Here is a 12300-nt window from a genome sequence, read left to right on the forward strand (position 1 = left end):
AAAGTAATCTTTATTTAGGGCATGCTGATTTTCTAGGTAAAGCATACTGCTTTCCACCACTGCTGCAATGTTTTTCACGGACAGGCTCAGGTAGTTGCTCTTCTTTTTTACGTAGTTCTTCTCGACGATTTGTTTTACCAAAACGATCATCCACAGCAGCCCAGAGATCTCCTATATATCAATCAATTCTATTATGGAACTCCATCCCTCCGGATGTCCCTCTATTTCTTTCTGCAAAGGCCGTTTTTCGTCGGGTCTTTTCAGTTTAGTAATTTCTCTCTCTCTCTCTTTTGTTTTTATTTTTCCTGTTTTCTCTTTTCCTTTTGTTTCTCCTTTTTGGAATTCTTTTCTAGCTGATATATCTCTCTTTTCTTTTTAAAATTGTTTTCAGGAATCTTCTTAACTTTTAATGTGCTTGTTTATTTGTCTTTTTTTCTGATGACTTGTGCTTATTTTTCCCACCAAGTTTCATCCCGATCCCTCCACTCTAAGTGTTTTCCAAGATTTTAGGTCCCCCCCCCTAAATCCCGCCAAGGTAATTGGGTCTGGTCGGGATTTAAAATAAGAGCTCTGAGACACCCTATCCTTCCAAACTTCAAATCTTATTATGATCCGATCACTCCTTCGTAAGTTAAAAATACCTTATTTTTCTAATTTTTTAGAATTACCCCCCCCCCTCCAACCCCTAAACAGAGCAGATCCATTCCGGTTATGTCAATCACGTATCTAGGACTTCTGCTTATTTTTCCCAGCAAGTTTCATCCTGATCCCTCCACTCTAAGCGTTTTCAAAGATTTTTGGTTCCCCCCTCCAACTCCCCCCAATGTCATCAGATCTGGTCGGGATTTAAAATAAGAGCTCTGAGACACAATATCTTTCCAAACATAAAATTTCATTAAGATCCCATTACCCATTCGTAAGTTAAAAATACTCCATTTATCTATTTTTCCGAATTAACCGGCCCCCCACTCCCTCCCAGAGAGTCAAATCGGGAAAGACTATTTCTAATTTAATCTGGTCCGGTCCCTGATACGCCTGCCAAATTTCATCGTCCTAGCTTACCTGGAAGTGCCTAAAGTAGCAAAACCGGGACAGACAGACCGACAGAAATTGCGATCGCTATATGTCACTTGGTTAATACCAACTGCCATAAAAAGTGATAACCACATAGACCAAGGAAATCTGGTATTACCACGTTATCTATTAAGAGAGTACGCATCAACTTAACGTCAAAACAAATAGGTAGCCTTATCCTATATATTCAAAATATTAAATGAGGTTTTTACTGTCTAGTTACCTAGTTTTACATCTGGGCCGAGTTGACTTCCTTTACGATTGAAAACAAGAAACTCGGTTCTAGTTACATTGAATCGAATCCGAATGAAAGAAGCATTTCAATGAATGAAAGAATTTATCCTATAAATCTTTCAGAACATGAGAAGCCTCGTCAAAACGGGAATCAAACGGCTTGAATTCAAAATATCATCAGCAAAAAGCTGGTTCAAAAATAGCTCATTGGCAAAATAGGCCTTCCAACAGTCCTTTCTTTCACTAGAAGACTCCTGAAAGGGTATAGCCGTTTTGGCTTTTTCCCATTCTTCCAAGAAAAGCTAAGGGTATTCTTCGGGTATTGGCAATAACGTCTATGAATGAAAATAATGTGTATAACGCAATACAGGTCGGCCACAAGAAAAGGACAACATGGGTAGATCTAGGGTATTTTTGGAGAGGGGGGAGGAAGGGACATAAATAATGACGAAGACCACACTGCCTTTCCATCATTAACAAGATGTGGAACAATAGAGATTTTTTATTATAAGACAGTGGAATGCAACTTTAAATGAATATTTTGACCCTATATCTAAGGACCGTCCTCAGCAAAACTGAGGACGGTCCTTAGATATAGGGTCGAAATATTCATTAGAAGTTGCATTTTGCTTTCTTATCAAAATATCTCTGTCGTTCTTCTTGTTGTTTATAGGGAAGGAGACTGAATAAAGTGGCCAATTCCTATACCATTTCGTTGACTAATATTTAAATTGTAATTTTGTTGAAATAAATAAATGTAATCCGTGCTACATTTCTGCTATTTATAAAATGTCACGTTTTATTGTGAATTTAATTACTCTAGTAATATCAGAAAACAAATAAGCATCTATTTTTATTTTTTAAGGTTTTCTGTTATTTGGTGAATAGATGGCACTGAGGTTAAAAACTGAGTCAAATCACTTGTTCAAGGATAACAAAGCATTTTTGCGACAAATTCAGTTTATTAATAAAATCTCACGTTTTATTGTGAATTTAATTACTCTAGTAATATCAGAAAACAAATAAGCATCTACTTTTTTTTCTCAAGGTTTTCTGTTATTTGCTGAATAGATGGCATTAAGGCTTAATACTGAGTCAAATCGCTTGTCTGAGGATATCAAAGCCTTTTTGCGCCAAATTCAGTTTTATTCTACTTCAGCAACAAAACATAAAAAAGATAGCATTACTTTCTGGGGATTAAATCATTAGAAATAAGAATAGCAGGTAACAACAGTGTTTTAGTTTCTAAAAATTGACAGAATCATATTATAAAAATAATGATTTTTTATTTTTTCGAGATTTTCTTGTCTTTTGTTTATATACATAGCGCTGAGGTTTCATAACTGCTCACAGCTAGAATACAAGTAGGGCAGTACTGACTATTTCTAAATATGAAAAATGGAGAAAATGCGAAAAAAAATATGACGTTTTCCATTAGTGATCCTTGACTGATGAGTAGGGGCAGTGCAAAAGAAGCCCTTAATTAAAGACAAATTTATTAAATGAGGGGAAGGACAAAAAAAGAAGTGATTTAAAATATAAAGGAATTTTATCAATTTGACGATGGGAAAAAAGCAGCAAAAAAGGTACGGAGGCAGGTCCGACTTTTTCGGATTCTATGGTCAAACAGTTCGTGGTAACGAACTGTAGTAAGGAGCGACCAGGCTCAATAGTAACCAAAACTCTAAAAAATTGAATTTTGATATTAATAGCTACACCAAAAGAATCGTATTTTAATGCTGATTTTAAATATATAAGTTTCATCAAGTTTAGTCATACCCATCAAAAGTTACGAGCCTGAGAAAATTTGCCTTATTTAAGAAAATAGGGGGAAACACCCCCTAAAAGTCATATAATCTTAACGAAAATCACACCATCAGATTCAGCGTATCAGAGAACCCTACTGTAGAAGTTTCAAGCTCCTATCGACAAAAATGTGGAATTTTGTATTTTTTGCCAGAAGACAAATCACGGATGCGTGTTTATTTGTTTGTTTGTTCTTTTTTCCCAAGGGTCATCGTTTCGACCAAGTGGTCCTAGAATGTCGCAAGAGGGCTCATTCTAACGGAAATGAAAAGTTCTAACGCCCTTTTGAAGTGACAAAAATTGGAGGGCATCTAGGCCCCCTCCCACGCTAATTGTTTTCCCAATGTCAACGGATAAAAATTTTGAGATAGCCATTTTGTTCAACATAGTCGAAAACCATAATAACTATGTATTTGGGGATGATTCACTCCCCTACAATCCCTTGGGGAGGGGCTGCAAGTTACAAACTTTGACCAGTGTTTACATATAGTAATGGTTATTGGGAAGTGTACAGACGTTTTCAGTGGGATTTTATTTTGTTTGGGGGGTGGGGCTGAGGGGAGGGGGCTATGTTGGAGGATCTTTCCTTGGAGGAATCTGTCATAGGGGAAGAAAAATTCAAGGAAAAGGGCGCATGATTTTCTAGCATTACAATTAGAAAACAATGAAAAATAAACATGAAAACGTTTTTTCAAATGAAAGGAAGGAGTAGCAATGAAAGGAAGAGATTATAACGCATATGAGGGGTTCTAAAAATGCTTTAGCATAAAGAGCGAGGTATTTAGGAGGATATAAATGCCTCGCTCTTTATGCTAAAGTATTTTTAGTAATTTCAACTATTTATTCTACGGCCTTTCTGATTCAGGGGTCATTCTTAAAGAATTAGGACAAAACTTAAGATTTAGTGTAAAGAGCGAGGTATTAACGAGGATACAAACCCCCTTGTATACATAATAAAAATATAAGATAATGAAAGTTTGTTACGTAAGTTGCTAATTTATAAGCTACGTATAATTTTTACTAATAAAAACGTTCGTTAAAAATCAAAAGTTCTAGTTGCCTTTTTAAGCAACCGAAAAATTGGAGGGCAACTAGGCCTCCTTCTCCACCCCTTATTTCTCAAAATCGTCTGATCAAAACTAAGAGAAAGCCATTTAGCCAAAAAAGAATTAATATACAAATTTCATTTTAATAATTTATGTGTGGAGAGCCAAAACCAAACATGCATTAATTCAAAAACGTTCAGAAATTAAAAAAAAAACTAATTTTTTTAGCTGAAAGTAAGGAGCGACATTAAAACTTAAAACGAACAGAAATTACTCCGTATATAAAATGGTTTGTCCCCTCCGCAATCCCTCGCTCTTTACGCTAAAGTTTGATTCTTTGTCACAATTCTACTTTTTAAAACAATTAAAAACTTGACTCTTTGCCACAATTCTGCTTTTTAAAACAATAAAAGCTTTAGCGTAAAGAGCGAGGCATTGCGGAGGGGACAAACCATTTTATATACGGAGTAATTTCTGTTCGTTTTAAGTTTTAATGTCGCTCCTTACTTTCAGCTAAAAAAAATTAGTTTTTTTTTATTTAATTACCTAAAGGGACGAGAGATGTCTGAGACACCAGGCAATCTCTTTAACGTTAAACATATTTGAAAGTGTTATGAAAGGACTTTAATTGTTGTCAACTCATGAAGGAAGCTAAAGGCTATCATTTAGTTACATTAAGTTTAGCAAAGTTCTGTAAATGGCTTTTTATAAAAAAGAAAAATTGTCGTGCTGTTTTTTTCATTAAAATTGTATATAGAAGTTTAATAAAATGAATACAAGCTTGTAAAGAGATTTGCAGAATGGAAAACCTCTTTAAATATAAAAAACACTGTTTAAACACCATTAAACTATAACAAAGCAGGAATACAAGTTACTTTCTACTTCACTTTCAAAATTACACAGAAATCGCTAAATCACCATGATAGGTACAAAAAATTGGGTATAAGAACTAAAAATCCAGGATTAATAACCATGTCTTCGTCCATGTGAGTGTTATCCACTGCCATTATAATACCAATTGATAAGCTTTTAGATAAATTTCGATATCGATAGGCTGTTAATTGATCCCGGTTTGCTTCTCGAGCTTCTTCGGAACGTATACCAGGAGGCCATCGACTTTCGTGTGAGTTCTGAATCAGAGTGTTAACTATCTCCAAAGGACATAAAGACTCGGATATATTCTTTCTGGCTACCTGAAAAAAGAAAAATCCGTTATGATTCTGAGAACAATATTTAATAAAATAAAACTGGCTTGAAGCAAATCCTGGTATTTGCCAAAAGCTCAGTCTAACCAACTTACACTTAAAACGAGGTCTTGGATGGGCAGTTGAACCCCCCCCCCCCCCGCCGGCTCTAGCAAATTACGCCCCTGACTAATTGGGGATCCACTTAAAGACAGCATAAAAAATCGATAAGGAACAAATACAGTACAAGGGAACCAAGCATCGCTTGGTCCCTGAGACTTGACAATTCTCACTGACAATTGTCTTCTAATCGCAGATTAGTACGAAATTCTTTTCAGGTTTTCCCCATTAATTGTTTGTTCTATGATTATATTGTTACATAATTCATTAACATTCAGTAAAAAAAAAAAATCCAACAAATCCAAAAAATACAACAAATGTTTGCAATGAATACTAGTGTCACAGACTGTTATAAAATCCAAAGCTCTTATGGCATTTGTGACGAGGTCGAAAGAGCCAAGAGCTCAAATGGCATGAGCTCTAGCAAAATTCTAAGAATCAATAGACTGGTCAAAAAAGAAAATCAGAGGCTTAATGCCGGTCGGGATTTAAAACAAGAGCTCTGAGACACGAGGTCCTTCTAAATATCAAAATTCATTAAGATCCTATCACCGTCTCGTGAGTAAAAAATACTTCATTTTTTATAATTTTTCCTCTCTCTTCAGCCCCCCAGATGGTCGAATTGGGGAAAACGACTTTATCAAGTCAATTTGCGCAGGTCCCTGACACGCCTACCAATTTTCATCGTCCTGGCACGTCCAGAAGCACCAAACTCGCCAAAGCACTGTACCCCCCAAGCTCCCCCAAAAGAGCAGATCCAGTCCAGTTACGTCAATCATGTATCTACGACATTTGCTAATTCTACCCACCAAGTTTCATCCCGATCTCTCCACTCACAGCTTTTTCCCAAGATTTCCAGTCTCCCGCTCCAACTTCCCCCAATGTCACCAGATCTGGTTGGGAATTAAAATAATGAGCTCTGAGACATGAGTTTCTTTTAAATATCAAATTTCATTAAGATCCGGTCACCCTTTCTTAAGTAAAAAATTCCTCAATTTTTCTAATTTTTCAGAACTAACACACCCCCCCAAACTCCCCCAAAGAGAGCAGATCTGTTATAGTTATGTCAATCACATATCTAAGACTTGTGCTTATTTTTTCCATGAAGCTTCATCCCGATCTTTCCACTCCAAGTGGAAACCCCCGTGTCCCCAGATCCAATTCAAATTGACAACTTAGCATCTGAGACATAAGATCTTTCTATATATACAGTTTCATTAAGATCCAATCACCCATTCGTAAGATCATGAAATTTCATTAAGGTCAGATCACCTATTCGTTAGTTATAAATACCTCATTTTTTCTAAATTTTCCGGATTACCCCCACCCCTCCAAAGAGAGCAGATCCGGTCTAGTTATGTCAGTCACGTATATTGGACTTGTGCTTATTCTTTCCACCAAGTTTCATCCTGATCTCTCCGTTTTAAGCGTTTTCCAAGATTTCCGGTCCCCCCTCCTAATGACACTGGATCCAGTCGGGATTTAAAATAAGAGATCTGAGTTACGAGATCCTTCTAAATACGAAATTTCACTAAGATCCAATCACCCCTTCGTAAGTTGAAAGTACCTCATTTTTTCTAATTTTTCAAAATTAACCCTCCCCCCAACTCCCCCAAAGAGAGCGGATCCGTTCCGGTTATGTCAATCACGTTTCTAGGAATTGTGCATATTTTTTCCACCAAGTTTCATCCCGATCCCTCCACTCTAAGCGTTTTCCAAGATTTTAGGTTTCCCCCTCCAATGTCACCAGGATCCGGTCGGGATTTAAAAGAGCTCTGAGACACGAATTCATTCTAAATATCAAATTTCATTAAGATCCGATCACTCGTTCGTAAGTTAAAAATACCTCATTTTTTCTAATTTTTCTGAATTAACCCCCCCCCCCAGATGGCCGAATTGGGGAAACGACTATTTCTAATTTAATCTGACCTGGTCCATGATACGACTGCCAAATTTCCTCGTCTTGTTTGTCGATCCTAATGAATGATTTATGAAGCATCAATGCTACACTACAAAATTCAAAGCTGTGATGAAATTTGACTACTTCAAGGCAAACACTGAACCACCAAGGATATCATAAAAACAAAAATCTTTTGTCTTCCTTGGGTGTATTCAAACCTGAAAAATTTTCAGCAATTTTCCTTTCAATTCATTAAAAATTTTAAACATTTTAGGAGATGCCATAGTTTTGTCGGTGTTTCCACACAGAGCCGTAAAAATGAATAGGCAGAACAAATCGTTTAAATTCAACAAAAACTATTAACAGTCTCTCGATTACCTAACAATTATGAGATGTAATGTTTCATTTATGATGTGTGTTTCTTTTGAATCCTATTTATCCAACTTTCCAAGCTCTGCTCTCCGTTGAGGCTTAGAATTGTTTTGCAGCTTTAAGGGAATTAAATAAAACAATTCCTAACGACATCAAAGCAAAGTTACGGTTTCTTGAGCTATTTGGTACTGTCATTTTTTATTTTCACAGACCTTGGTATCAGAAAAGAAATAATTCAAATTCAAAATAGATGTTATCAATAACAAGAGAAACAATTACAGAACAGTGAAATGTATACAACGATAGACATACAGCTAAAATTAGAGACAGTAATGAGCACAGACATGAAAAAAAAAAAAACATATCCCTTCCACATATTGTTCTTTAACCACCATACATTAATTCCACCATAGCCGGTCCCAAGTCCGGTTGCGAAAGGAAGAGAGTTGGGCGATAGGCTTGCTACCTGTCCCTGTAAAAAGAAACCAGCAACTGAATCGTCGACTTTAGCCTCGGATAGATTAGATTTTTAGATTAGATTAATTTTATTTCAAACATGTATACAAAACATTTTGCTGCACCTGCTAAGAAAGCCCCGAGGGGCTTGTTGGCAGCAGGTGGCAGTCATCTCTACTCTACATATTACTACATACAAAGATTCTACTTATGACACTCGCGCATTATTACTATACTTTTGCATCATTACCATACCATTCTTTTGCAAGGAAGAATCTCTTAACAACAGCTTTGAAGGAAGCCAAATGACTCGAATTTCTTATTTCAATTGGAATAATATCCCATACAGAGGGGGCAAAATTTCTAATCACGAAAGAAGCTTTAGCCGTATTTCTAAATGGGTGTACCAGATTTGATGCCCCTCGTGTATCGTGGCTATGAAGATCACAATTAATGGAGAAAAAATTTTCGAAAGAAGAGCGAAGTATATTATTAATAAATTTATATGTGAAAATACTAACTTGGTAGTCTCTTGTTTTTGAAATATCAAAAAGTTGATTCTTAGTATAAAGTTCATTAATATTATGAGTAAATAAAGTTTTAGGTGATAAAAGTTTAACGGCTTTATTTTGGATTTTTTTATAACATGATACAAAATTACTAACCCATAAAGAGCAACCATAGCAAATATACGGGTAAAAAATAGCAAAATAAAGTAACCGAAGAATTTTATAGGAAACTAGGTTTTTAAATCGGCGAAGCAAACCCAAAGATCTGGACAACTTTGAAGCTATAATATTTGAATGTGTTTTCCATGATAGATTTTCATCAATCATAAAACCTAAATACTTTGTTACCTTTACTCTTTTTATTTGATTTCCGTTTATTATTAATTCTAAATTAGTTTCAATACCAGATATCCGAGAAAATAGAATGTAGGTAGTTTTATTATAATTTAATGTCAAAAGATTGAAATCTACCCACTCAATAAACTTGGTCATTGCCTTTATCATTTTATCAAAAAGTAGATCAACTGATGGAGCAGCTACAAGTAAAAGAGTATCGTCTGCAAAAAGGATTATACCAGCCATTGACAAATAATACTTAATCCGATCTATAAATATTAAAAATAAAAGAGGACCTAGTAGAGAGCCCTGGGGTACTCCGCAAGTTTTCGTACTAGCTTCAGAAGTAAAACACCCATTCACCACAACCTGCTTTCGGTCACTTAAATAAGATTCAAACCAAGACAAACTCTTTCCGGTAACACCGATTTTTTCCAGCTCAAGTAATAACTGTTTATGGTCAATCGTGTCAAATCCAGGAATAAAGCAGCTGGAATCAGACCCGCTTCAAACGACGTATTTACCCAGTCAACAAGTTTAATGGTTGCCATTTCTGTGGACATTTTTTTTCTAAAACCAAATTGAGTATTTATAAGAATTGTATTATTTTCAACATAATCAGTTAGCCTGGATCCTATCACCTTTTCATATATTTTTGAAAAAAAAGGAGGATAGAAATGGGTCTTTTGTTTGAAGGGTCGTCTCTCTTACCTCCTTTGTGCAATGGTATTATTTTAGCCACCTTCAAAACTTCCGGGAAAATTCCTTTTTCCATAGACTTATTAATCAAATTACATACAACTGGTGTTATAACTGATTTAGCAATCTTAAGAGAAATCCCGTCTACGCCACTTGAGTTTGATTGGATTCTACTGATAATTGTACTCACTTTACTTATGCTACAAGCATTAAAAACCAGCTGATTTTCTACTGGAATTTCCGATTGAACTATTTTGGGAGGCCGCTTAATTCTTTTCCGAGCATCGTCACAAAGTTTCGCTCCCTCACTAGAAAAATAATCACATAAATAATTCGCAACATTATTTGGGGTAGTCAAATTCCCCCTCTCTGTTTGTAATTTATTAATAACTTCTATTTTACCCTTTTGACCCAGGAGTGAATTTACTGTTTTCCACGTTTTTTTCATATCACATTTATGCTTCATAAATTCATTTTATAAATACATTTTTTCAGCTTTCCGTTTTAATCCGTTTAAAGTATTCCGGTAATTTTTAAACTGCTGAAAATTAATGACAGATGGTTCACCTAGGTATATTTTATACAATTCATTTTTCCGACTTATAGAATTTAGAATGCCCTGTGTAATCCATGGTTTCTTTGGGAATTTCGCACTACCTCTTTTAAGTCTTCTTAGAGGACACGTATCATTCAATATCTTTGTAAATATTGCAACAAAAATATCATACGCAACCGACGGGTTATCTTCTTCAAGGAGTACAATCTGCATCATCCATTTCTCTCTCAAAATTTTTTAAATTATCTTTTCTTAAATCACGAAAATATGTTTTATTTATTTGACCACTCTTATTTATAATCCTGTAATTTTTTTTTATTTTACTAAGAAGAAAAAGATGGTCGGATCCATCCGTGAGTAGAACATCGGCATACGAACTTTCAAGCAGCTTTCCATCCACAAATATATTATCGATAAGAGTCGCAGACTTATCAGTTACTCGTGTAGGAATAGTTACCAGGGGGTACTGGAATGATGAAATCATAGAGTTAAGAAAATCTAGGCGGCTTGTACTTTTAAGGAGGTCAATATTGAAATCCCCCATTACTACTTTATATTTATGATCATTACTAAATTTCTCCATTAAATGCTCCATTTCCTCAATAAAAACTTCCTCATTAAATGACGATGTCTTATAAACTAAACCAACAACTACATTTTTATCAGATTTATCGTCTATTTCAATAAAAAGAGTCTCAAGTCTTCCTTCAAGCCAAAGTGAGAGATCCTCCCTTACCCAATACGAAACTCCTTCCTTTATCAACAAAGCCAGACCGCCTCGCTCCATAACCTGTCGTTCTTTTCTTTCACTAACATATCCTGGAAACTGGAAATCCCACACTGAAAAATTATCCCTATTCGATACAAACGTCTCACATAGTCCTATTACTAACGGTGTTTGTTGCATATCACTTAATATGTTACACAGTGTAGGGTTCGCAGTCCTAAGGCCTTGGCAATTCCAAAATGCAAAAATAGTATCTTCTTTGACCGACCATTTCTTCAGCGACTGACTATCCAAAAAATTACTAGCTTTCATTGCTTGAGTATTATTTCCTTCACTTACACTATCATTTGCAATAGGGGTGGATAATAATTGGTAAACAGACAGCCGATTACTTTCTAAGTCTAAAAGCCTGTCGGTCATACTATTCATGATAATACTCTAGTATGCTCAATAGTGCGAACTCTTTGATATCTTTATGACGAAACAAACAAAAAAGGTTTTTGACACAAGATTAGCGAAACAAAGCAGCCAACCCCAAATAAACGAAAGAACTGAGGATGGATTCAACATGTCAGTACTGGTCACTGATCAGGTCATTCAGTGACCTAATTTTCAAGATGGCTGAACTGTTTTCCGGTTTGGCTAGCACACGGCCACCATCAGTCCAAACATTCCGAGCTCCAAATTTGTCGTGTGCCAGATTCAGCAGTTGCTTACGGTTTGGCGTTAAATACTCAGACATAAATACTTTCGATCGGGCGAGCTTCTTTTTATTCATGAACACGCACTTTGCACACTCAGATGAATGAAAAGAGACGAGAACGGGCGGGATAACATTTTCCGCTGATCTAACTCGAGTACGTAAGCGCTCAGTTGACTTGATGTCACTAACAAGCACACGGATTTCCATCTTAACATTGAATAGCTCTAGAACGCTATTGGGCAGCGTTTCTCCACCCATCTGAGACAGTCCATGGATTAGAAGAACGTTCGATCTTCTTTCCTGTTCCAAATCGTCGTTGCGGTATTCTAGAATTTCGATGCGATTTTCTAGCGCCGTTATTTGAGCTTGAAACCCCTTGAGCATCTTTTCAATATTTGCAAATTTTGAACTGTAATCGAGACTTATTGCATCATAGATCTCGGTAACAATAGTGTTAATTGCTTGTTCACTGATCACGCCTTTGTCGCCTGAACATTTCTCAATCACCTGTTTGTGAATATCGTGACGAAGATTTTCTTTCAATTTGGCAATTTAGCTCTGCGCGTTTACTAGGGTAG

General features: G+C 35.9%; 1 protein-coding gene across 5 annotated transcripts in view; it reads right to left on the bottom strand.

Moving 5' to 3' along the window:
* Positions 1–4849: 4849 nt before the first annotated feature.
* Positions 4850–12300, bottom strand: part of LOC136029160 (E3 ubiquitin-protein ligase NRDP1-like) — a 68282-nt gene continuing 60831 nt past the window's right edge. For 4 of the 5 annotated variants that reach the window (XM_065707257.1, XM_065707259.1, XM_065707255.1 and 1 more), the window contains one exon: positions 4850–5353. In XM_065707257.1, coding sequence (XP_065563329.1) covers positions 5075–5353 — 279 coding nt within the window. In that variant the 3' untranslated portion in view covers positions 4850–5074. The remainder of the gene's footprint in view (positions 5354–12300) is intronic. The other variant, XM_065707258.1, reaches the window with a different exon arrangement.

Source organism: Artemia franciscana, chromosome 7 (genome assembly GCF_032884065.1).
Source record: "Artemia franciscana chromosome 7, ASM3288406v1, whole genome shotgun sequence".
Taxonomy (NCBI): domain Eukaryota; kingdom Metazoa; phylum Arthropoda; class Branchiopoda; order Anostraca; family Artemiidae; genus Artemia; species Artemia franciscana.